This window comes from Asterias amurensis, chromosome 20, assembly GCF_032118995.1.
Source record: "Asterias amurensis chromosome 20, ASM3211899v1".
NCBI classification, from domain to species: domain Eukaryota; kingdom Metazoa; phylum Echinodermata; class Asteroidea; order Forcipulatida; family Asteriidae; genus Asterias; species Asterias amurensis.
Window position 1 is genome coordinate 9,276,917 of NC_092667.1, and position 27,936 is coordinate 9,304,852.

Genomic DNA, 27,936 nt, shown 5'->3' on the forward strand with positions numbered 1-27,936 from the left:
TATAAATCGCCGCCCAACCTTTTTTTATCTTTTTTTTATAAATAAATAAAAAAATCTGAATTTTAATTGTGGACAAAAAAATGTTTCAAAATGCATCAAAAACCTCCTCAGAATAATTAAAACTCACTTGAAGTACACAGGAGATGTTGATGGTTAATGTGTGGAGGTTCGATTGTGTCAGATTATTTCCTTCCAAACTTAAAAAAAATAGACTAAAAATGATGTCCAAAATCAATCGCTCACTTCTTCTGCCTGTTGTGTCTTCGCTAGTGGAGCGCATTTCAACGAATTTGCTAAAAGAATCGGAACAAACTTGTGCGCAATAAGCGTTTTGCGCTCTGCCGAATTTTAGCTGAACCTACTGGATGAGCAAAAGCGTGCGCAATCTGCAAATTTGCGCTCTGTTTGTACAAAGTTTGTACAAAAAATGTCGTTAATTTGTTTTCCCCGATCTCGCCCCAATAATGGTTGATGTGCGTGTGAACGTGAGACAGAGCCCAAATGCGTGAGTCTCACGCCTAATGCGTGAGACTTGGCAGGTCTGGTTTTGTTTTATTGTCACTTTGGGCTTATTGCATCTCGCGAAATTTTAACGAAAAACGACACAATTTCTGACCGCGTTCATGTTCACGCTGCTCTAGGAACAAACCTCCATACATCCCATATCTCTGGAACCCTATATCGTACAAACTAAACAAAAACGATAAATTCGTCCTCACTCCTTAATTTTCTCTAACTTATTTCACTTTCAGAAAGCATGTCAAGTTATGTTTAGGGTTTGTTACGTCCAGTTTGGGTCAATAGACAAACTCCTAAAAATTTTCCCCCTTTCAGCCGCACGAGGTCTCTTTTGTTAATATTATCTCCATCAGTAACCAACCCGACGGGCCGATTGCCAAGTTAGGCTACACAATGGATTTGGCAAAATGTACATTCTGAGACCTGACCGACACACTGCTCTAACCAATTTTGTGAATGGACTAAGGAAACTTAATGTCGTTTTGCTTAACAACTTTGACCCAAATGCAAAGCAAAGTTTTTTTTTTACAGTTTCAAAACAGCCTTAGACCTGCGTGTATAAGTTTCACCATAGAGTAAGGAATGGTTTCACAAACTTCCGTGATGGGTTAAACTCTGAAACTGCAACATTATACCTCCATGAACAGACCGTATTCTAAAACGGTATTCATGTACTCATTTGAGTTTGCTGGCAAAAGATAGTGTCCATAGTTTAAAAACAGCAAGATACGTTTTGCATCAATAGTGCAATTTCTGTATGGAGATTTTTATGGTGGCCCTGAAGGGACACAGCCAGTCGTGAATATTTTCGCGACGTCGTATATTTATTCACGACAAGTCGCGAATATTTTCGCGACGTCGTATATTTATTCACGACAAGTCGCGAATATTTTCGCGACGTCGCGAATATTTTCACGACTAGTCACAAATATTTTCGCGACGTCGCGAATATTTTCACGACTAGTCGCGAATATTTTCACGACTAGTTGCAAATATTTTTTACGACGTCGTGAATAATTCTGCGACTAGTCGTGAATAAATTCGCGACTAGTCGTAAATATTTGTTCAGTAGCTTGAGTGTGTAATTCTTACACGGCACGCGTAGAGAGCCAAGCTATGAAGATTGTAGCCACTCAGCCATGTGTATGGGGCCCATGTTTTATCCAGTAGAATTGTTATCGAAGTTCGAAAAAACAGTGTCTGACTTTCATCAATATTTCGGGGTTTTTCAAGGTTGAATTACTCCAAACCCAAATAATTCTGAATGCCAAAGGATTAATCTTTCAGTTAAACTTGGTGGGGGATTACGTGATGCGTTGCACCCTGCCGTGACGGAACGAACTCGCGTTTCAAAGTTGGAAATAACAACGCAAATTGCTCTAACATTTCAGGTAAAAATTGTCAAATTTATTTGCTGAAATTGTCAACACATTATAATTAAACTTATCATTGGGTTGTTTGTAAAATTTACCTCGGGTGACATATAACGTTATGTTTTATCTGAAGAGTGAAAGTGCCAACGTTTATTGCCTAGCATAGGATAGCCTACTCCTACTAAAGTACTAGTAAAACTATAACGTCAGGCCTCGTAGGCCTACCGTAAGGGCCATACGTCAACGTTAGTTTTGTTTAAATAACCCACCATCGATTTGCAAGAGTCGGAATTCTCCTCCGGATCCATCATCGTACGGGACAGCTTTCAGCTTAGTCTTACTAAGCCGTCAACGTGAATGCAGTAATTACACACTCAAACTACTGAAAAAATATTCGCGACTAGTCGCAGAAATATTCACGACGTCATGAAAATGTTCGCGACTAGTCGTGAAAAAATTCGCGACTAGTCGTAAAAAAATTCGCGACTTGTCGTGAAAAAATTCGCGACTAGTCGTGAAAAAATTCGCGACTTGTCGTGAATAAATTCACGACGTCGCAAAAATATTCACGACGTTGCAAAAATATTCGCGACTTGTCGTGAATAAATTCACGACGTCGCAAAAATATTCACGACGTTGCAAAAATATTCGCGACTTGTCGTGAATAAATTCACGACGTCGCGAAAATATTCACGACTGGCTGTGTCCCTTCAGGGCCACCATAGATTTTTGTAAGTCCGAGGTCGCCACCCACCGTCAACCTAAAGTGGTCCCACGGCGACCTCCTTCACCAAGTAACAGGTGGCCTGTCTCAAACCAGACAACACACCACTCACAATACACTGACCATAATGGCTCTTTGTGTAAGGCCCCCCCCCCAACCCCAAAATTTTATTAATTGTAAAGTTCCCTTAGACACCTTCCAACCTATAGCCGGGAAGACGATTAGGGTGGATGCCCAGCTTTATGTTGAATTTTAAGGTCATTTTGGGGTAAAAAGGTCAAAAATCAATATTTTCAAAATTTGTGTCAAATTTATTCACATTTAATAGATCTTTCCGTAAAATGTATTTTTAACTTTATGTTGATACTACAAACCTATGTAATTAACGTATAAACTTTGACCTTGTGCACCATGTATGGCAAAACGAAGTGTAAAAGTGTGATTATCTTGAAAAGGGTACATTTTGAGTACACCAATTGTTTTTGCATTCCCCATCCTCATTGGTGCATATATTGGTTTCAAACAACTTTTTTTGAAAGGTAAATATACCCAGGCAGTTTTTGAAAAAAAAAATAATTCAAATACCACCTTCATGTGGGGTCTTAACGACTCATTTTAAGGTCAAAATTTCAATTAAGGCAAACAAATTTGCACTTTTGAAATTTTCACAAAATTTGACCCCAGGTGATAGATCTGTCCATAAAATGTATTTTTAAGTTAATGTTGATATGCCAAATGTATGTAATTAACGAATAAACTTTGACCTTGTACACAAACGTATAGCAAAGCAAAACAAAAAAGTGTGATTATCTTGGAAAGTGTACATGTTTAGTATACCAGCTTTTTGTGCACTAAATGATGCATTTACATGTTTCAAACAACTTTTTTTGGAAAGGTTAATGTACCCAGGCAATTTTTCGAGAAAAAATACTCAAATACCACCTTCGTGTAAGGTCATATTGAGGTCAAAAAGTGCCAAAAATGTCAAAATTTAGTTTATGTATACTTTTTGCCAAATTTTACCACAGGCGGCAGATCTATCCTTAAAAAATTATTTCATCATCAAAATGACATGCGAAGTCTGTGAAATTATGAGTTCATTCTTTGTCTTGTACACAAACGTATATGAAAATCAAATCTTAAGTTGAAATTTTCCCAAAAAGTGCGTACATTGTAGCTACGATGGGGGTATGGGGTATTGTGCAGTGATACATTGTATACTTTCTTATATGGAGTGCCATTATTCAAAGCTAACTCCAGAGCTACATATAACCAGGCAAACCGACACCACTACAGCTTGACATACTTTTATGCCAAGTTTCTTTGATGAAAGAATTCTCACTACTCTTCAGGCACTAGCAGACAGCAATGACAATCTCATCACTTTGATCAATCAGTTTGTGGACATAACACAGGTCAGAAACATTCCATCATCACAGTTGCCCGGCCACTGTACACCTCAGGAAGAAATGAATTAAACGGGCAAGTCCAAAGTTGGAGATTTAAATCTTTTTCAAGGGAGGACTACGTCTGCTTAAACAAATTCAACAAGCACTCAAGAAATCCAAACTCCCAACTGTGGTCTCATTACATTGTGATGGTGGAGATTGAGATCCAGTACTCGGATATAACAGATACTTGATCACCAATCTGGGAGCTTTTTCCGCAATGCTGCCGTCCCCATCACCTATGACCACAGTAACTTTGATCGATAGGGATTTGTTCATCTGGCAAATATGAAACTACTCAAGAAGACAGAGATGTTGATGATTTTTAGAAGCTTTCATAAGATTTAGTAAGATTGGATGTGTTTCGACTAAACCAAACCTTTGCGAAGACGATGACACAGACTCTGATATTGTGAGAGATACCACTGGTATCTTTGACAACAAAAGACATTGCACTAGTTGATGTAGTAAAGTGATCTTTTAACAACTCCAGATCATGGAACGAAGTATATTAACCATCTGGAAGCAACGTCTGCTTCAAGAAACTTACGGTTTTAGTGAGGCCCTGAAGAAAACATTGCGCAAAAACGTGCTCTGATCTGTACAATGCAAATGTTGCAACCAAACGAATTATGTACGGTACAAATGCCTATCAAACCGGACAGAAAGTTACTGCAACAATTGCTCAATGCTGCCACTGGAACCTACAACCTGGTCTTGATCGCTAGATTGGAGAGGGCTCCACAAAGGCAGTGACACTGTCAAAGAGACTGGGAAAGAAAAAGCCAATTCGAAAGTTCATCGATAGACCGGGGTTCCATTCCTACACGTCATGTATGGGCTATTGAACAAACCTAATCTCAAGTTCTTGTCAGACGTTTTTGTAGAAAGGGCAGGGGTCTACTGGGAAGATGAGGAATAGTACAGGCGGGGGTTCCTTTATGTTACGGAAGCCATGGTCCTTTAGGAGAGATGACGTTTTGAGGACACCTTAGCAGGCTGACACCCGGTTGATGCTCCATAGAGACAGTCAATGAAGGATAAGAGTGATTTGCAGGTGGAAAAATGTCACTTTCGTGTGTTCAAAAGCGTCAGAAACTTGGAAAGAAATGCACATTAATTACCCGATACGTGCAGTAACTGAGAGACTTGCCAACCTGTAAGGCAGCTTACATGCTTTTACATCACTTTTAATTACATAGGTTTGTAGTATCAACATAAAGTTAAAAATACATTTTATGGATAGATGTATCAAATGTGAATAAATTTGACACAAATTTTGAAAATATTGATTTTTGACCTTTTTACCCCCAAATGACCTTAAAATTCAAAATCAAGCTGGGAATCCACCCTAATCGTCTTCCAGAGCCCATGATCCATACATCTAGCATGGATGCAAGCCATTAACAAACTATGCCGTCCAAAGCGTAATTTCCCACTTTGGCTGGCCTACTAATAGTGTCACACATAAAACTCCACACATACATTGGTTCAGTTCAGTGCACACACACACACATTCATTGAACTAGTCAGTGGTACATGTATACACATGTATACACGTACAAGTATAAGAAATGTATTCAGATGTTTAATTTCCAGAAGAATAGTATCAATTCAGTACATCAGTGCAATAAGAAGTTATGACCATTTAAGGTTTTTATTGTTTCAGCTCATTCAACTGGAACCATTGATGCACTCGTTGAATTTTATCTTTTCATATGTTTCTATACGACAGAAGCAATGTATTAAGTTTCAAGTCAGTACATCGTTGCAATAAGAAGTTATGACCATTTAAGGTTTTCATCGTTTCAGCTCATTCAACTGGAACCATTGATGCACTCTTCGAATGTTATCTTTTCATATGTATCTATACGACAGAAGCAATGTTTGACTTAAGTTTCAAGTCAGTACAGCGTTGCGATCAGGAGTTATGATCATTTTATGTGTTTCATTGTTTCAGCTCATTCAACTGGAACCAGTGACAGAGATTGATTTTTGTTTAAACAAATTATTTCAAAACTTTAAGGTTTAAGTCTGAGTTTGTTTCTTTAAAATCCAGATAGATGTCAATGTTTGACTTTGAGCCTGGAAAAAACTTTAAAATTTTGTGCATTCCAAAAACTTTAACATTTTTTTTTGTTCCAAAAACTGTAACATTTTCTTATTCCAAAAACTTCAACATTATTGGAAAACATAGCTTAAAACTACAAAAAAATGACTGACAAGTATATAAAACAATCTCACTTGGGCTTGTACATACCAAAAACAACTCAACTCAAAGACAAACTTAAACCAACAACTTTAACATTTCCACTGAGTGCGGACGGTCGGACGGACGGACGGACGTACAAAATCGGTATTACATAGGCTCGCATACTGCTAAAGCAGCTCGCCAATAAAAACACTCATTTAATTCAAATGTTGAGTTTGTCTCGTCTGATAAATATCTTTTAATTCTTTCTTATTTGCCGAGGATCATAGTCTTCACACTCTAAAAACAAGATATTCTCTTGGTAATTATTGTTTAAACAAAAACAGTTCGTAAGTTAAACTGTACAGAAAGCTACACTTTTTCCTTTCAAATGCTGGTCCTGCAAGCAAGCCCTCGAGCCCTGTTAAAAATAACACATTTCTGATGTGAACCTATTATCCAAACAAAATTCTCCTTTCTTTTGTTCTGTTTCGAGGCTGGCATAAAGGTGCTTCACGGTGTCGTATCTTATCAGCTGTCACTACTTCCCCCTTTTGCCCACTGTGAGGTCATTGCACCCGCTAAGGTCCACATGTCCAACAGTCAATTTCTAATTTCTTTGTTTCTGTGTTTGTGTAGATTAAATCTTCCCACCAAGGGAACTCGGCAACATTTTTCCTGATAGGAATTATGTTGTATTTGAGTTGGGAGCCAAAGCTACAGCTATGGTTGTCAGCTATGTCCGAGTGGTTGAGAGCATCAAAATCAAATTCTGGTTGTTAAGTCACCAGGGCTCAATTTCATAGAGCTGCTAAGCACAAAAGTTTGCTAAGCATGAAATTTCTTCCTTGATAAAAACAGGATAACCAACCTAATTTCCACGTGATTAACAGCTGAATACCAGTAACAAGCAATATGCAACAAATGGAAATTTATACCATAATCCCCATAAATGTCATGCTAAGCAAATTTTGGTGCTTAGCAGCTCTATGAGATTGGGCCCAGCCATCAATCACAAGGTTGTGGGTTTGAATCCCCCGGCTAACCGCTGACTTCACAATGACCAAAATAAATATTGTTGTCTAGTTACTGAATCACAATTTCTTGATTTGTGTGACTTGTAACCAATGTTTGTTTGAGAGAGATTGGCTGTTGTTAGCTTGGTGTTTATATAGATCTCTTTGTTGGAGTTTGCCGAGTTCCCTTGATGGGAAGATCATTAAACAAACAAACAAATATTGGTTTCACCAAAATCTTTCCAACTTGGGATTAATCTTAGGACTTACGACGAGTTAAGTTCTGTAATCATGGACATATCGACACATTGAACCCATTATAAGTTATGACGATTTATCCTAGTGGGGTGGAAATGGCCTGCTGGGTGCGGGTTTGATCCCCAGTCATGAAACTTGTGTCCATGGGCAAGATGTTTTACTGTTTCTCTTCACCCACAAGAACAAATGGGTACCAGTGAGGGTTGAGGTTGATATTGTTTGTATACTTCCCATAAGGTTTATCCCGATTCAGAACCGCAATCGGTTGTGGGAAGGCATATGGGGCAGTTTGCTATGCAGCGTTAAGTTGTCAGGCACGACTCGCACACGCATTGCCTGTATCTTTGCGTGGGTTCAACAGCGCCCTCTCTTGATATTTTGCTTTTTGCGATAAACCTAAGCTAAGAAAGGTTACATGAATGTTATTGGTCCAATGACAAGGGCACTACTGTATAGCACTGATGCCTTATTGTAAAAAATGCACAACATAATAAATAATAATTAATTTTGTTTTTTTACCCATACACCGATGTGTGCTTGCACTGTATACTCAGTACTTTCCCGAGTCCTGTAAAAAAATATCGCAAAATATTACTCGGGTGGGATTCAAACCCACGACCCTTGCAATTCTACAGCAGTGTCTTACGAACTAGACTACCGAGGTTGCCCTATAGCTAGAGGCATAATAACTAATTGTTGTTATTATCATTAGTAAGGGAGATGCTGAAGATGTCGATGTCTTCAACCAATAATGATATGGCCATCCAGCCGTAGCCTGTGATAAGCCTCAGTCTTCCGATTAATAATCCATCAGTTTATTTCTGTCACCTTTCCCTTTCTCCTTCCTGCTCACTGCAAGATCTATCACCAGCAGATGCTCCAGCTTGCTGTTTCTTATACAACCACACAGTGTCAATGCCTTCGTCAATGGAGTCTGCAGGCTCCCAATTATCAGGGAATGGAAAGCGGCAGGCAATCACTACACCATCATCCTTAAGTTCCTTCTCCAACTTCTCCTGCAGTTTTGGCATCTGAATAGAAGAATAAAATGTGAACAACAATCTGTCAGCAAAATCTAATTTTGGCAAAGAAGTCGTCATGGTAGCAGTGGTCAAAAGTATGTTTATTTACTTATTTTTTCAACGAGTCAATAAATTGTCCCCTCTCGAATTAACAAATCAAATTACAAAAATGCTCCCAACAAACCAGAACTAGATTTCACAAAGCAAAATAATTATCTTCTGTATGACGAATTGTCAAATACATATCACCAAAGTGATTTGTTCCCTTTGTTTAGTGATTAAGATTATGACACACATCTATGATCAGACAGTGGGTCTTGGCCGAGGGGTTTTGAGTCGTGGACTCAAGTTCTGTTATTCACAAAATGTGGGCTCAAATCCTGTATTAGTCAGTCCCGACACTTGTGTCATTGAACAGGGCACTTTGTCATTATTGCTACTCTCCACCCAGGATTACAAATGGGCACTGGTGAGAGCTTGGGAGTTTAACATGCAATGGACTGCCTGTCCAGGAGAAATATAATAATTCTCATTTGCTTATAGCCAATGAAACTGGACGTATATAAACACTGGCCTGATGACCCATATTGGCTCGGGATAGGCAATGCTACTTTTTAGTTGTTAAAAAACAGGTTGGCAGATTTTTAAAATGAAGTTCGCCAGCGTTTTCTGGTGAAATTACCTCTTTTTGAAAAATTGTGCATGTCAGAAGACTAAAAACAATAACCAAAGGGGCCTTATAATTTGTATGTTTCCTGCCACCTTGTGTCTCTCAAGAGATCTTACCATTTGCGGAACTCCGAAAACGACGGCGCTGTCGTACCTGGTAAGATCTACCTTCCAGAGGTCTCTTCTGTAGAATGCAGCCTTTGGTTGTAATCCTTGAAGTCGTGCTGTTAGTTTGGAGTACCAGACTAACCACGGATTCAGCTCATACCCTGTGGCTTGTAAACCCATCTTGGCTGCCTCAAGTACCTGGTCAAATAACAACAAACATAATGGGTTAATGGCTTTTATCATTTGGATTATATTCTGAACACACTCACAATCATCAAATATTCCATCAAATAGGAAGGTGTTTTATCCCGAGATTATCTTGTTTACATAACTTGTTACATGTACCTCTCATAACATCTTCAAAAAAATTTCCCTTAAGCCTGGTTCATACTTCCTGCGAATTCACATCAAGTATGAACCAGGCTTATCTTTTCTTTTGTTTTTGTTGCAACATCAGTTTGGTGGATAAAAACACCATACTCAAGCACTGGTGTTTCTGATCAGCAGAGTGAGAGTATAAGCCCCGGTCATTACACTTGAATCGTTGAGCAAGACGCTTCGAATGGGAGTCAAAGCCATAGGTACTGTGGAAAAGAATTCAGTGCACTTATCTCAAAGAGTAGGGGCTTGCTCATCTGTTCCTGGTGTGATTCAGATTGGTTGCATTTTTATGCTGCATGAATGTGAAGGATTAGGACTCATTCAAAGCGTACAGTAGCTACGCATACCTTGCTGGAAAAATACTGAATGCCAAAGCGCTTAGAGACGGATTACTGAGTGACGGATATGAGTGCTTATATAGGAAACCACTAGTATTTTTGTTAACATAATTACATGATGCTGTCCGAAAAAGACAGTTTTAAAGCCATTGGACCCTTTCGGTAAACAGTGTTGTCCAAGGCCCACACTTTGTGTACCACAACTTCTATATCAAATAACAAACCTGTGAAAATTGAGGCTCAATCGGTCATCGGAGTCGGGAGAAATCAACGGAAAAACCTACCCTTGTTTCTGCGCGTTTCGCCGTGTCATGACATGTGTTTAAAATAAATCCGTAATTCTCGTTAACGAGAATTTATATTGTTTTGCTGTTTTCTCAAAAAGTAAAGCATTTCATGGAATAATATTTCAAGAGAAGTCTTTCACCATTGCCTTCTGTAAACCCTGTAAGTTATTTGCAAATCTGTGAACTTTTATTTTTTTTTCTGAACCGAAAGGGTCCAATGGCTTTAAGAACAAAGAGGACAGTTAACATTCTGATGAAAGAGTGTTGTACTTACAATCCTTCCATCTCCGCTGCCAAGATCTACAAGAGACCCTTTAGCCTTGCCAGAGTTTTGCAGCATCTTGAAGACATTGGTGACCTGCTTCTCTGTGGCTGGAATATATGGCAAGCATATCTTACGGAAGGCTGGAAGGACAAAGGGTGTTGCTACTGCATAAAGGCCACCAATGACAGCTCCTGATATTCCAACTATGATGAGACCTCCTTTCAGGCGACTTTTCGAAGGAGCTTTGTTAACGTGGACCTATGTTTTTAGGTATAATCAGTTGAAAGTGAGTTGCATGTGGTTTAAAGGAACGTTACAGAATTGGTAAGAAAAAAAATCGTGAAGATCACAAATTTACATCAAACTTACACGGTCTAATGATGATGATAGTAGAAAACATCCCAAGAAATATTTCTGTCTGAAATGTCATATTTGATGAGAAATAAGTTATCCATTTCGCGTTTGGAGTTTATCGCTCAGTGAGCGTTTTATTAATTATTTTTGCATCGATGTCATGCAAAATGTGTAATCTGTTTTTCACTATTTTCTTATGACCCAATTGGCTGATCGCTCTCAAAATTCTCAAGGTTTGTCAGTTTATGTATGTGGTGGACTACAGTCGTTACACTATGACTACAGTCCCCAGTGCTTAACATTTTACAATGCCAGCACCACAACAACAGCAAATTTAATGAAATCGGTGCGCTAAGTTGAGCCTCGTTGAGCTTTAAGATGTACATGTGGACTTACCGTTCCGTTATTTGCCATGATGTTACTGTTGATACCCACAATCAACGATTATGCAATCATGTTTAATGTTCTCTAAAGTTTCACAATGGAACGACGTTGATGGGCGCCGCCATTTTTTATAATGCAAATTGCCTGGCTGACACTCACCACTTGGTGGCGTTATCGTGTTAAAAAAATTATGAGACAGCAGCTCCCGTCATACCCGCCTCTTGAACTGTTGAACTTTTGATAGGTCAGCCAATTCGAACTTGTGCTAATATCCCCATAAATTGACAACACCGTAAACAATGCGTTTCTTCCCCAACTGGCTTGGTGCCAGTTACACGAAGCCTCGACTTCTTAAACCAAAAATGGACTTGTAAGTATAGGGACATGCACTGTTGCCTTTATCGGGCGAGTTTAGATGATCTGAAAAGCGTTTGCAAACCGTTTGTTAAAAATGCAAAGGGTGGCAAGTTGTTTGAAACGAGAATATAATAACACACACAATAATGACTCGAAATTGCGTGTTTTTCCCTCCATCAAGGCATACGTCATGATACACGCCATTTTGTATTGACTGCACAAAATTGCTGGCGTGTTAAATTGCACAGTAGAAGGAAAACCACGCAGTCTCGAGGCATGTTTATTAAACATTTTGAAACACCTTTTTAATCATAGTTTTATTACAAACATTTTTCACTGCGACGAACTCACCTGTTCCAAGGCAACGTATCCCTTTAAGCCCAAATGCATCATAGGCCTTCCAAAAAAAGTTAAAGCAGACGGAACCCCACGTTGTGACGAATCTCCCATTTTCAATCTTTAAATTGCATGACTCCCATATTAAAAAATAGCGCACAAAATGTTGCTTAAAGTGTACCCTAATGGGATGAGTTACAAGCTCCACAAAGTAACCAATGCTTATTATATAAATTACTCATACGAGTAATATTTTAAATTTAAACACATTTAAAAACTCCTATAATACCCAGTCTACCCGCAGGTCACTAATTCCCTTTGTGATTTATCTGCACAGTATGCATCATTTTTCGTGCGTGACCTCTGTGTGAATTTTAATTTTAGTCAAAAGGGCTCTGGTCATTTTCAGCTAGTTCTCAAAAGTCTCAACCAAAATAATGTACAAGTAAATTGAAACAAATTAGAACATACTTATCTGTCGTTGTGTATAAAAAAAAATTGGTGCAACTCAAATTTTAAAAAGAGAAATCTGTACGTAGAAAATGGCTTCAAAAACAGAGAAAACAAGTTACAAGGCAAATTTTCCCATTATGAATGTCGGCAACAATCCCCAATTAGGGGGATGTATGGATAGATTATTTCAAATTCTACCTGGAAATTTTAAAAGCGAGACCGGATCGTACCTAGTCCAGTCAGGATACAGCGATTTCCACCGTAAATCACAAACTCCTGAGTTGCAACGATTTTTAAAACGACAAATAAGTTATGCTCTTCATTGCAATGCACTTCCACATTATTTCCGTCAATACTTTTCAGATAAGGCCGAAAAAGACTGAATTTCAAAAAGCCCTTTGGACATGTTCAAACCGAGTTCACGCAAGTAAAATCACGCCAACTCATGCAGATAAATCACAAAGGAAACAACTATTATATCGAGTTACCTGCGGGTGACTGCGTACTATTGTATCGTATTTGTATTTGCACACATTTATTTCATTGCTGTCCTATATTTAAACTTACACATTTTACAAAGTCTTATAAGTATATTCAACTTATGAGTAGTTTACAGTATTACTTAGCATCTTAGGGTACTAAGCAGTGAAGTGGAGTTGTAATACAAAGTAAACCTTTGTAAAGCGCCATTCAGCCATGGCGGCACTGTGGCAATTATGTGCGTTGGCCCACTTGGCTACACAAGCTCATAAATATTCAGTATCTATACTATTAAAAGCGTAACCCGCGCCATCTTGGATTGAAAATTAGAATGTCCAGTGGCATGGCATCCTTGTGGAAATCAACACGGTAAAGTGTGTGGAATTCAATACGTTTGTGTGGTTTCAGACGTCGGGTTGCAAGTCTACAAAACCTTGACCCAAACTCCCACTTACAAGTCATCTGATTGGAGGAAGTTTGGGCAGCGACCGTGTGTCAACCACTGGTCGATGTCGTTACCAGACTTCCTAGAAATCTTTCTGACAGGCGACTCATTGGACAGTGTTTCGTAGATGGTTCTCCGGATTGGTTCACTCATTGCCCCTTGCCCGCCAACCCGCCATTCGATCCGCCCTTTTTGGTCGGGTTACTTTCATGTTGTACTTAGCATGGTTCTCCGGATTGGTTCATTCATTGCCGGGGCAGGGTCGAAAGGGTCGAAGAGGCTGGGTGCCAGGACAAAACCGAAACAAATCTCACGAATTTGCATTGAATGAATGAAGTAACTCACAGATTGATGTTTCGCAGGTGACCATGTGTCAACCACTGGTCGATGTTGTTATCAGACTTCATAGAAATCCTTCTGACAGGCGACTCATTAATTTGTTGAAAAGATTAAATGGAGAATATTTAAAAAAAAAAAGCATTCACTTCCAAACGGCATGAGAATTATCATGATGGACAAGGATGGGATCAAACAGAAGCTTAATAATTTGGAAACATTGGGTAGGGCCGGCTATAGGTTGGAAAGTGTCTAAGGGAACTTTACAATTAATAACATCGGGTGGTGGGGGGGGGCCTTACACAAAGAGCCTATCCTTACATTCTGGTCAGTGTATTGTGAGTGGTGCGTTGTCTGGTTTTGAGACAGGCCACCTGTTGCTTGGTTTAGTAAATAAAACGTTTTTCCAGTTTGACAGCTCCTTTGCACCAGTGTGTGTTGTCTGTAAACCAATGCCGAAGGCACGTATCAGAAGTACTTACTTCAAAGCATTAAGCGAATATCTTTGCAGTAAAACAAGAAGTTTAACCGAACGACCCACTGTGTGGATCTACTCAGCATTTAGAGTTTGTTTTTTAGAGAACTGTCTTGCTATATTTTGCTATCGCGAAGTAGATTTATCTGATTGTTTGGGAGACTTCTCTACTTATTAAATAATTATTTGCACTTGTCAGTATTTTTGTTAAGTTAAAGACACCTATCCACTATTGGTAATTTTCAGGGACTAGCCTTCACAGTTGGTGTATCTCAACATATGCATAAACTACAAACCTGTGACAATTTGAGCTCAATCGGTCGTCGAGTTGCGAGATAATAATGACAACAACAAAAAACACAAAAAACAACAACATATTTGTCACATGAAGTTGTGTGCTTTCAGATGCTTGATTTCGACACCTAAAACTCTAAATCTGAGGTCGCAAAATCTGAGTTGTATGAAAGACGTTGTTAATGTTACGCGAGTATTTTAACTTGCCCTCCTCTGTTTCTATTTCTCCTGAGACTGAAATAACTATTGCTCCCCCGCCCGAATGTGATTTTTCCCATCCTCCAATCGAGGCTATTACAATAAGTACCCGTGATAATTTTTTTTTGACAAATTACAAAATGACAAATCTCCCGGCAAGAAAATAACTTCTCTGGATTCTAATACAGAAGCCATAATGCCTTAGGACAAAAATGTAATTAAATTTGTTCAGTACTAATTGAATAATATTTTTTATTTACTTTGCACGCCATACTAGCTTCTGAATATTCGATAAAATACCAACCAATGAAAGGTGTGAAAATATAACGTTGCTCCAATGTCGCGTATGCATAAGCACTTTAAATGGCGGATTGTCTCTCGCAACGTAAAACCAAAACTTTAAAAATTTCAACACACCATGAAGTGAAATGGTTATTGTTAAAAAATTGGATAGATGATTTGAAAAAAAAAAATAGTTTTTGAGTTTTAACAATTCTTCTGTTATCCTACTGAAAACACATGACACCAGGATAATGGGTGCGTTCGTTTCCCTGGGTCGACCCCGGTGCGTGGCGGTTTTTTTTCCAGGACGAACGTGTGCAGATATTTACCCACGTTCGTCCTGAAAAAAAACACGCCACACACCGGGGTCGACCCAGGGAAGCTATACGAACGGAAAGCTTACGTCACAGCACGTTTATCCAATGAAATCTTTCTCAACGGAAAACGTTTGAGCCACGCCCCTAAACCGACTTATCTTGGCGTCACCCTGGACCGTACACTCACCTTCAAACCTCACCTTCAGAAAGTAGCTGCCAAAATCCAGACCAGAAACAACTTGATCCACATGCTCGGGGGTACAACCTGGGGAGCTAAGACAAGGACACTCCGCTCATCTGCTCTAGCCCTCTGCTATGAGTACTGTGCTCCAGTCTGGAGGAATTCTGTCCACACCGGCCTTGTCGACGTCCAACTCAACAACACCATGAGAACCATCACTGGCGCCGTTCGCAGTACAAAGACAGACTGGCTCCCAGTCCTGAGAAACATTGCCCCTCCAGACATCCGAAGAGAGGTAGCCACATCTAGGCTGGTCTGTAAGATCCGATCCAACCCTGAGCTCCCTCTCCTCAGAGACCTTGACTTCCACCCTAGGCCTAGACTGAAGTCGAGAAACCCAATCTGGTCCAATGTCCCGGACAGTGCAGCGACAGCAGAAGATCTATGGCGCACACGGTGGCGAGACCACACCAACGTCCCCCACAAGTCCCTGGTCGCTGACCCCACCATCCAACTGCCGGGAATGGACTTCCCGCGCGGCCATTGGTGCGTCTTAAACCGGTTTCGTACAGACGGGGCCGTGCCGCAGCAGCCTACACAAGTGGGGCTACCTTGCATCTCCGCTTTGTGACTGTGGAGAACCACAGACGATGCGCCACATGATAGATGACTGCCCACTCTCTCAACTTGATGGTGGCATCAAAGCCCTTCACCTGGCTGAGGACCCAGCCGTAAACTGGATTATGGACTTCAAAACGAGATCTACATAGCATACGACATCATCATCATCATCATTTGGCCTGTTAGACCGCCAGTGCCCGTCATGCGGTTATAAAGACCGTGACCAGTCTAAATTCCTCTTTGTTAAAACTAGGCCATGCCACCGTATGAATGTCCTCAGTACACCGTGTCGACTGATTTAATTTTCCTCCTTTCATTGTCGGATGATCGCACCTGTATGGTGGCCCCGAAGGGACATCGCATAACGCAAACGTGTGCGCACACGTATGCAATGTCGTGAACCAAATCGCGAATATATGCGCACACGTATACAATAGCGTGAAACAATTCGCGAATATGTGCGCACACGTATGCAATGTCGTGAAACAATTCGCGAATATGTGCGCACACGTAGGCAATGTCGTGAAACAAATCGCGAATATGTGCGCACACGTATGCAATCTCGTGAACCAAATCGTGAATATGTGCGCACACGTATGCAATTTCGTGAACCAAATCGTGAATATGTGCGCACACGAGTGCGATTTGTTTTGCAATGTCGTGAATTTTATTGCATACCATGTTGCATACCATTAGGATGATGTCATAGTTGTGGATAATTTGTTACCGATCTAGGGAATACTGTGGCGCTACAGCAGGCTCCCTCTGTAAAGCATGTGTATACCCAGGAACTTGGCACCAGGCCAAGGACGACCACACGCCTCGCTTGCCTCACAACAAAGACTACTGCTGCAATGACTACCGCTTATCTCACTGTTGGAAAGAAACCCCCCAGATCATTAGACATTTTATTCAAAGGTATGCAACATGGTATGCAATGAAATTCACGACATTGCAAATAATATTCGCAGACGTGTGCGCACATATTCGCGAATTGTTTCACGACATTGCATACGTGTGCGCACATATTCGCGAATTGTTTTACGACATTGCATACGTGTGCGCACACATTTGCGAATTGTTTCACGACATTGCATTCGTGTGCGCACATATTTGCGAATTGTTTCACGACATTGCATACGTATGCGCACACGTTTGCGATATGCGATGTCCCTTACCATACACCTGTCAGTGTTTTCTCATTAGAACACTTAGTACCATGCATCAATAGACAAAATCAAAATAACGATGGACACAATCATGCAAGTGTTTTGGTCTCAACTCACGAGTGCGTTTTGGCGGTCATAACCAATAACTGTTTCGGGTGAACTGACCATTAGATAATCACTGACCAATGACTGCATGAGTTATCGGGTCAGTTGCGAAAACACTCCTCAGTTCAGTGTTCAATAATAAAGGGGAGGTGTTTGGTAAACACTCGTATGTCAGTCAAATTTACTTGGGGTGGACGCCTAGCCTACAGAAGCATGTTTAAACCATTTTGCATCGTTTCACTTCGAGTTGTACTGCATTATTTGTATTTGTATCAAACCATTTCAGATGAATTTAAAGTGTCAACAGATGTCTGTGAAAAGGCTTTACTTGCACCAGTGAGCATCTACGACCTAATATTTTTCCAGAGCCCTAAAACGGGCCCGGACCCCATGCCGTAAAGACAGGTTGACGCTCATCATCACAATAAAGCCAAACGTCTCACAAAAATGACCCGCAACGAGTTTTAGATGTGAAAGAGAACGTTCCAATCTCATACTGTCAATGAAGTTGTTATAAAAAAACTTACCACTGAGACGATCCTCTACGAATCTCGTGAAGCACGAACTCGTTTGGCCGCCATGCATTTTAATAGCTGAAGACATGCTGTAGGGGTGCCTAGAGTCTCTGACACACGGTGTGGTTGTTAACAACTCGCTAATGAATACACCACATCTTGGACATCAGACAACCCGATTAGTTTTGTTCGACATTTCTAAAATTCCAGACATGGTGAAAACGTAAGAGATTTGTGTTAAATAGTTTCAGCCAAAGATTCATACCCAGCAGGTGAAGGGAAGCTTAGCTCATGTTATATCCTTTTAAGTGCATTAGGTTGTTCGTGAGCCAAACATCAACATCCCAGGTTGAGTATAAAGATTTAAACACATAAGGGAAAGATGGAAGGTACGAACTATCAAGGCGGACTGAAGTGTCCGAGAGCCTAAATTAAAGACACTGGACACTATTGGTATGACTGTCAAAGACCAGTCTTCTCACTTGGTGTATCTCAAAATATGCATAAAATAAAGCTGTGAAAATTTGAGCTCAATTGGTCGTCGAAGTTGCGAGATAATAATGAAAGAAAAAACACCCTTGTCACACGAAATTGTGTGCGTTTAAGATGGTTGATTTCGAGACTTCAAGTTCTAAATCTGAGGTCTCGAAAATTCGTGAAGAATTACTCTTTCTCCAAAACAACGCCACTTCAGAGGGAGCCGTTTCTCACAATGTTTTATACCACCAACCCGTCTCCCCATTACTCGTCACCAAGTAAGGTCTTATGCTAATCATTATTTAGAGTAACTACCAATAGTGTCCACTGCCTTTAATGGCAGTGCTCTAATAGTAGATGAAGAATGTGGTTAATTTATTACTAACTTGATTGCTATTATATTACCTATAAAACATAATGATCCAAACTATGTGTAACTCTTTGGTCAAGGCGGCCGATACCTATGCTTTGAGTATTAAATACTAATGAAATCAGATTGATGAGTGAGTGTTATTATAATGTCGTCCGATAGAGTAAAAGTATTTTTCATGCGTATAAGCAAAGCGAAGGAGCATGAAATGCCGGGTTTTATTTTGTTTCTTGCAAATTTCCCCGCAAGTTTCCATCCCCAAGGCAAACACTAATTGACAATAATGTGTAGATGGGGGACCCTGTAGTGGTGTTGGTTTCTATAACTAGTTTTATGGGCAGTAGAGACGGGCAGCGCGCAGTAGTAGCGCAACCAGCAGAGAGCACCCTCTGCAACTCGACTATCTCTTTGCGTGGGACCATAAACGACTTGTCCACAATTCTACGATTAGCGCAGAATTTGGCGATAAACAGAGCTTTGAAGCTGTGCCCTGTGATCTTGAAGGAATTTTGTACATAGAACGTGTAGGGAACCATGGGGGAATGGGTTATCACTTGCGGGCGCATTTTCCCGCCGCCGATAGCTTCATTCGACGGCGGGGTTGCAAGACAGATGCGAATGTCATACATCTTGTGGAGGTTTCAATCGTCATATTTCCGGATACTGAAATGGAAAATAAGTATGTTTAAATCTAAATGTTCACTTATATTGTATACATGTACGTGCTATACTATGGTGTTGTAGATAGGGATGTGAATGTCAGTGAAGACGTTCGGTTTCAATCGTTGGTTTAAATTTGTAAAATTAATTAGCACGACACGTACGTATACATGTATCTGACATGACATAGCATGACTAAGTATAGTGACAGGCAATCTAATAAACTAATAACCTTGCATGCTCGGCGCGGTGTTCCTCTTGGTATATAAATACTAAGGACCAATTGTGAGGTATTTCATAGGGACTACAACGGAAACAAGCCAAAGATAAAAATTGGCTTTGTTGGGTTATCCTTGTTTGGTATATTTTTGTGTTCAATTTTTATTGTGTTCGAAATTAATTTATATTATTTCATCGTCTGTTTCCGATTGCTGTCTATGTATTTTTGACGTGTTTTTATCCAAATAAATCAAATCAAATCAACACGTGTTCTGTCAATGATAGTAAACCTGGCATGCTCTGCGCGGTGTCTTTGTGCTGTGTGTACTTTATTAAGCACCAAGTTGGGTATTTCATAGAAGGCCAATGGAAATAAGCCAAAGATATTGGCTTATTATTGGGTTATCCTCGTTATTTTTGTGTCCTATTTTTATTGTGTTCGAAATTAATTTATCTTATTCCATCGTCTTTCGGATTGCTGTGTATGTATTTTTGACATGTTTTTATCCAAATAAATTCAAATCAAGTCAATGATAGTAGCTTGGCATGCTCTGCGCCGTGTCTTTGTGCTGTATGTACTTTTTACGCACCCAGTTGGGTATTTTTGTGTCCTATTTTTATTGTGTTCTAAATTAATTTATCTTAATTCATTGTCTTTTCTCCCATTGTTGTGACGGTTTCGATCGTCATAATTTAGGATACTGAAATGAAACTTAAGTATATTCTTATATACTTATGAACTTATGGTAAACGTATTTACCATGGTGTTGTAGAAAGGGATGTCAATGAAAATTATTGCTGGATGTCGGTGGAGACATTCGGTTCCAAACATTGGTTCAATTTGTAAATATAACACAACTATCTCATTTTTAATGAAAGTAATTTTATAGGCAACTTACTAATAGCCTTGCATGCTCTGCGCGGTGTCTCCCTCTGTGCTGTGTCACAGTGTGTACTTTAGGGACCAAGATGGGTAGTCAGAGACATCCCAATGGTTTATTCGGTTATCCTAGGATCGGTTATCCGGATATTTTTTGTACGTGTTCTTACTTAATTTATCTGATTCCTATTGTGTACAGTATGTATAGTTACATGTAACATTCAAATAAATTCAAAGTGTTGTTCTTGGCAGGTTATGACCTCGATGTTGTGAGAGTTTTTAAGAACTGTAATCAGAGGATAATAAATTTGTTCTACCAGGGTCATTGGTGCAAACATGTACTTGTATGTCTACATGTGAAGTTAAAGGCGCTATTAAATATTTATAAATATATAACTGTTTACATGCATTTCTTCATAAAGATTCCCTTTTTTTAGTCAATTTGTAAACAAAAAATCCCTTTGAAAAGCACTACATCAGAGGAAATTTTTATGTACATCGGCTTTAAGCGCAAAATGGGGTTTGCTTTCGGCGCCTTTTCCCGCTGGCGATATGCTATGGCTGCATCCGCAAGGGGTCTCTAGTGTCACACCTTGTTGAGGTTTCAATTGTCATAATTCTGGGTTCTGAATTGAAACTAAGTATATTTTTATAAACCTTAACATTCACTTATTGTGTACGCGCTTACTATGGTGTTGTAGAAACGGATGCGAGTGTCAGTGAAGACGTTCGGTTCCAATCGTCTTTTTCACTTTGTAAATATACCAAGACTATAGGGCCTACTGACATTTTAATGATATAATTTTATAGGCAACTTGATATTAACCTGGCATGCTCTGCGCGGTGTCCTTCTGTGTTGTGTGTAATTTAAGCACCAAGCTGGGTGTTTCATAGGGACCAAACAGAAACAAGCCACAGATATTGGCTTTATTGGGTTATCCTTGTATATGTTTGTGTCCTATTTTTATTGTGTTTCTAAACTAATTTTACTAATTTCATCGACTTTTCACCTATTGTTGTGTTTGTATTTTGAAATGTTTTGAAAATCTGAATAAATACAAATCAAACCAAATAAAAGTGTTGTTCTCGGCAGGGTATGTAATTGTAGTATATACACTAATTGTACAAAGGCTGTGGTGTCCATAGTTATTTTTATTGATTAGTCTGGTCCGTGTCATTTTTAATTTTTTTATTTATTTTTATTTTTTTTCTTTCTGTTTTTGGTTGCTTTTGTTTTTTGTCCTTGTCGTCCAAGTCCTTGTCTGTCTGTTGAAATGGTCCTAATTTCTGTAGTTATTTTCTTCAAATTTTATACATTCCATCCGTCCATCATTTTTATGTTCATAAATATTTGTTTTCTAGTGTATGCTTAAATTGTTATTGTCGACTTGAAAAATAAATGTTCGTTTATGGGATGTTTTTAAGAAACTGTTATCAGTAGATAATAAATTTGTTCTACCATGGTCATTGGTGCAAACATGTTCTTGTTGGTCTACATATGTTATTTAACAAATAAAAGTCGCTGTTAATATTTATAAGCGTATATTGGTTTACATGAGTTTCTTCATAAAGAGACTCCCTTGTTTGAGTCAGTTTGCTAGATGTCAGTGAAGACATTTGGTTCCAATCATCTGTTTCAATTTGTAAATATAACATGACTATAGGGCCTGTTTATATTTTTATTGATAGTAATTTTATAGGCAACTTGATAGTAGCCTGCTGCTCTGCGCGATGTACCTCTGTGCTGTGTGTACTTTAAGGACCACGTTATGTATTTCATTGCGACCCCAATGGAAATGAGCTTTATTGGGTCACCTCGGATATTTTTATAACCTTGGGATGTCAAGAGATGTTCGAACTGAACACCAAGTCAGTAGGGCATGCCAGTCTTTTATTGGCTCAATATTCATGTATATGTTAACGTTTTGATAGAATGGCTTTATAAACCAACCCTCTGTATTGATGAAATTGTAAACTGTACACGGGGCAGTATACTGTAGTATGCACAGACACACGTTGTGCGTGGCGGTGTATGGCGTGGCCATCTGCGGGACACACTCACACCGCACAAACCAGCGCACAAACCAGCGCACTGACCAATCGACCAAACGATCGGCGTAAATTGGTGTTTTTTGTTATAAGAGTAAGATTATCTTGAGAAATATAAAGGTGTATTATATTAAACAAACAGGGTTGTCAGCAAAATCTTTGTTTCTTTTTAACAGCTCAGGTTAAAGTAAGGGGGGCCAAATTGACACTTTTCAAATGTGGTGGGGGGGGGGGGCAACGGCCCCCTGATGTCACCGCCGTTCATCCTTCGCACTTTGTTCGACATATTTTTTTTAGAACAATGAGAAAAAGACGGGGTTACTATTGGCAAACAGCTTAGAGGTAACGACCCCCGGGGTTCCCTGCATGAGGCATGCTCCGGCTCCTGCCAGGTAGTGGCGAGCAGTGGGAAAAAAAATTCAGCTAGAGGTTGGCATGCCTGATTTTTGCTTAATCAAAATTGCCGATAATATTGAACAAATTGCAGTATATCAACATTTTCTATATTTCTATATGATTAAAAATGTTACATCCGCAGTATCTATCTCAAAAAAACGTTGTGTATATAAGTAATTCGATATATCGACGGACGTTAATTAGCTGAACAGTCAAAAATAAATATGGTTACGCGGATGTTGGTCAGTTAACTGGGTAACCTTGTAACTGTCACTGTTAAATAGTCTGTACTGGTCATTTTTTGTGGGATGGTTCTGACAGAGTAAAATAAAATTTTGAACTCGTGTTTCAGACAAATTTTAATATTGTATTCGCTTTGTGTTTTTTTTATCCACTGTTTTCGCTTTTAAATAAACATTTTATTTGGTTCTAATTCAGTGTATTTATGTCATCAGCCAATTGAACAATAAAAACACATTGTGCCAATCTCTTTTTTATATGACCCTGGATTATTTCTTCATTTTCATATAACTGCTTACTTATTTGCTTACTGATTTGTTGGTTTTCCTGTAACCTTGTGAATGTAAAGCATTGTGAGAGTTTATGTAATACCTTAAACGATATTAAGAATAACTTACTTTTAATTTGATTCACTTGTTGAGTCCTACGTGGTGATGAGGTTGTTAGAGAACTGTTTCTTCCTCGCAGTCATCTGTTTTCTGATCATCAACTAACTTTATGGATCGCAGTCATCTGTTTTTCTCAGCATCAACTCACTCTCTATGGATCACAGTCATCTGTTTGCATAGCATCAACTAACTTTCTATGGATTGTTCTCCTCTCCAACCACAACACTTTTGGAATGCCGAAGTCACCCACATCATCTATTAATGGCCATGGACGTATGAACTTGAAACACTGATAACCATTTTCTTAGTGGTGTCAACCATTAGGCCCCTCGTATATGGAGCGCTCTACGCGGCCAAGGCTATTGATCGGTATTAGTTAGGTGTAGGTGGGCATTAAATATCTTAAACACTGTTACCTATGTTATTATCATATATGTAATGTTAACAAAACTTTAGTCCTTAAACAGGTTGCCTGGTTACTAACTGTATTCTTTTTGTTGTCTAGCAGGACGAGGCCCTTTGATGTATGGAGCGCTCTTTGCAGTCAAGCGAATTGGTCGGTTCTAGTTAGGTGGGCATTAAATATCTTATACACTGTTACCTATATATGTCATGTTAACACAACTTTATGTCCTTAACAGGTTGCCTGGATCCAAAGCTCCCTCGTCTTCCCTGGTTACTAACTGTATTCTTTTTGTTGTCACTCAGGACGAGGCCCTTTGATGTATGGAGCGCTCTGTGCAGCTAAGCGAATTGGTCGGTTCTAGTTAGGTGGGCATTATATATCTTATACACTGTTACCTATGTTATCATATGCAATGTTAACAAAACTTTATTTCCAAAACAGGTTGTTCCAACTCGATCCTACTCTGCGGTAGTAGTTGTAGACTGGCACTCTACCTAACAAGTTTCTATGATACTTGCGAATATGGGAATATATTGAAGGGATACAAACTCATTATGAGGCAGTGACGTTAATAGCGAGAAGTCCACACGATCCAATAAGAGAAACTTCGGTGCAGTAGGTAGACTGGCACTCTACGTAACAAATTTCTATGATACTTGCGAATATGGGAATACATTGAAGGGATACAAACTCTTTATGAGGCGGTGACGTTAATAGCGAGAAGTCCACACGATCCAATAAGAGAAATTTCGAGGCGGTAGTAGGTAGACAGGCACTCTACCTAACAAATTCCTATGATACTTGCGAATATGGGAATATATTGAAGGGATCCAAATTCTTTATGAGGCGGTGCATTAATAGCGAGAAATCCACACGATCCAATAAGAGAAACTTTGGTGCGGTAGTAGGTAGACTGGCACTCTACATAACAAATTCCTATGATACTTGCGATTATGGGAATATATTGAAGGGATACAAACTCTTTATGAGGCAGTGACGTTAATAGCGAGAAGTCCATTGATCCAATAAGGAAACCTTAGGTGCGGTAGTAGGTAGACTGGCACTCTACCTAACAAATTCCTATGATACTTGCGAATATGGGAATATATTGAAGGGATACAAACTCTTGATGAGACGGTGACGCTAATAGTGAGAAGTCCACACGATCCAATAAGAGAACCTACGGTGTGGTAGTAGGTAGACTGGCACTCTACCTAACACGTTTCTATGATACTTGCGAATATGGGAATATATTGAAGGGATACAAACTCTCTATGAGGCGGTGTCGTTAATAGCGAGAAGTCCATTGATCCAATAAGAGAATCTTAGGTGCGGTAGTAGGTAGACTGGCACTCTACGTAACAAGTTTCTATGATACTTGCGAATATGGGAATATATTTAAGGAATAAGAACTCACTCCGGTGCAGTGACGTTCTGAGCGAGAAGTCCGATCGATCAAATAAGAGAACCTACTCTGCGGTAGTAGGTAGACTGGCACTCTACGTAACAATTCCCTATGATGCTTGCGAATATGGGATGTATTGAAGGAATAAGAACTCACTCCGGTGCAGTGATGTTCTGAGCAAGAAGTCCGATCGATCCAATAAGAGAACCTACTCTGCGGTAGTAGGTAGACTGGCACTCTACGTAACAATTCCCTATGATGCTTGCGAATATGGGATTGTATTGAAGGAATAAGAACTCACTCCGGTGCAGTGATGTTCTGAGCAAGAAGTCCGATCGATCCAATAAGAGAACTTATGGTGCCGAAGTAGGTAGACTGGCACTCTACCTAACAGGTTTCTATGATACTTGCGAATATGGAAATATATTGAAGGAATAAAAACTAACTCCAGTGCAGTGACGTTCTGAGCGAGGAGTCCGAATGGTCCAATAAGAGAACCTACGGTGCGGAAGTAGGTAGACTGGCACTCTACGTAACAATTTCCTATGATGCTTGCGAATATGGGATTGTATTGAAGGAATAAGAACTCACTCGGGTGCAGTGACGTTCTGAGCGAGAAGTCCGATCGCTCCAATAAGAGAACCTACTCTGCGGTAGTAGGTAGACTGGCACTCTACAAAACAATTCCCTATGATACTTGCGAATATGGGATTGTATTGAAGGAACAAGAACTCACTCCGGTGCAGTGCCGTTCTGAGCGAGAAGTCTGATCAATCCAATAAGAGAACCTACTCTGCGGTAGTAGGTAGACTGGCACTCTACGTAACAATTTCCTATGACACTTGCGAGTATGGGATTGTATTGAAGGGATAAGAACTCACTCCGGGGCAGTGACGTTCTGAGCGAGAAGTCCGATCGATCCACTAAGAGAACCTACTCTGCGGTAGTAGGTAGACTGGCACTCTACGTAACAATTTCCTATGATGCTTGCGAATATGGGATTGAATTGAAGGAATAAGAACTCACTCCGGTGCTGTGACGTTCTGAGCGAGAAGTCCGATCGATCCAATAAGAGAACCTACTCTGCGGTAGTAGGTAGACTGGCACTCTACGTAACAATTTTCTATGATGCTTGCGAATATGGGATTGTATTGAAGGAACAAGAACTCACTCCGGTGCAGTGACGTTCTGAGCAAGAAGTCCGATCGATCCAATAAGAGAACCTACTCTGCGGTAGTAGGTAGACTGGCACTCTACGTAACAATTTCCTATGATACTTGCGAGTATGGGATTGTATTGAAGGAATAAGAACTCACTCCAGTGCAGTGACGTTCTGAGCGAGAAGTCCGATCGATCCAATAAGAGAACCTTCTCTGCGGTAGTAGGTAGACTGGCACTCTATGTAACAATTCCCTATGATACTTGCGAATATGGGATTGTATTGAAGGAACAAGAACTCACTCCGGTGCAGTGACGTTCTGAGCGAGAAGTCCGATCGATCCAATAAGAGAACCTACTCTGCGGTAGTAGGTAGACTGGCACTCTACGTAACAATTCCCTATGGTACTTGCGAATATGGGATTGTATTGAAGGAATAAGAACTCACTCCGGTGCAGTGACGTTCTGAGCGAGAAGTCCGATCGATCCAATAAGAGAACCTACTCTGCGGTAGTAGGTAGACTGGCACTCTACGTAACAATTTCCTATGATGCTTGCGAATATGGGATTGTATTGAAGGAATAAGAACTCACTCCGGTGCAGTGACGTTCCGAGCGAGAAGTCCGATCGATCCAATAAGAGAACCTACTCTGCGGTAGTAGGTAGACTGGCACTCTACGTAACAATTTCCTATGATACTTGCAAGTATGGGATTGTATTGAAGGGATAAGAACTCACTCCGGGGCAGTGACGTTCTGAGCGAGAAGTCTGATCGATCCACTAAGAGAACCTACTCTGCGGTAGTAGGTAGACTGGCACTCTACGTAACAATTTCCTGTGATGCTTGCGAATAAGGGATTGAATTGAAGGAATAAGAACTCACTCCGGTGCAGTGACGTTCTGAGCGAGAAGTCCGATCGATCCAATAAGAGAACCTACTCTGCGGTAGTAGGTAGACTGGCACTCTACGTAACAATTCCCTATGATACTTGCGAATATGGGATTGTATTGAAGGAATAAGAACTCACTCCGGTGCAGTGACGTTCTGAGCGAGAAGTCCGATCGATCCAATAAGAGAACCTACTCTGCGGTAGTAGGTAGACTGGCACTCTACGTAACAATTTCCTATGATGCTTGCGAATATGGGATTGTATTGAAGGAATAAGAACTCACTCCGGTGCAGTGACGTTCCGAGCGAGAAGTCCGATCGATCCAATAAGAGAACCTACTCTGCGGTAGTAGGTAGACTGGCACTCTACGTAACAATTTCCTATGATACTTGCAAGTATGGGATTGTATTGAAGGAATAAGAACTCACTCCGGTGCAGTGACGTTCTGAGCGAGAAGTCCGATCGATCCAATAAGAGAACCTACTCTGCGGTAGTA

The 27,936-nt window shown here is 39.9% G+C and overlaps 2 protein-coding genes across 6 annotated transcripts in view; one reads left to right on the forward strand and one right to left on the reverse strand.

Annotated features, from left to right (window-relative positions):
- Positions 1 to 6,479: 6,479 nt before the first annotated feature.
- LOC139952595 (ATP synthase subunit C lysine N-methyltransferase-like) lies at positions 6,480 to 11,480 on the reverse strand. Its single transcript, XM_071951781.1, has 4 exons — positions 11,350 to 11,480; positions 10,609 to 10,857; positions 9,338 to 9,526; positions 6,480 to 8,560 (listed from the first exon to the last, which is right to left on the reverse strand). Exons 1-4 carry the CDS (start codon positions 11,365 to 11,367, stop codon positions 8,354 to 8,356), a joined length of 663 nt encoding a protein of 220 aa, XP_071807882.1. The 5' UTR covers positions 11,368 to 11,480; the 3' UTR covers positions 6,480 to 8,353.
- A 7,855-nt stretch (positions 11,481 to 19,335) lies between these two features.
- Positions 19,336 to 27,936, forward strand: part of LOC139952172 (uncharacterized) — a 76,111-nt gene continuing 67,510 nt past the window's right edge. For 3 of the 5 annotated variants that reach the window (XM_071951194.1, XM_071951192.1, XM_071951191.1), the window contains exon 1: positions 19,336 to 19,427. The gene's annotated coding sequence lies outside the window, so the exon portion shown is untranslated. Of the gene's footprint in view, positions 19,428 to 24,289; positions 24,353 to 27,936 lie in introns of all 5 variants that reach the window. The other 2 variants (XM_071951195.1, XM_071951193.1) reach the window with 1 other exon arrangement.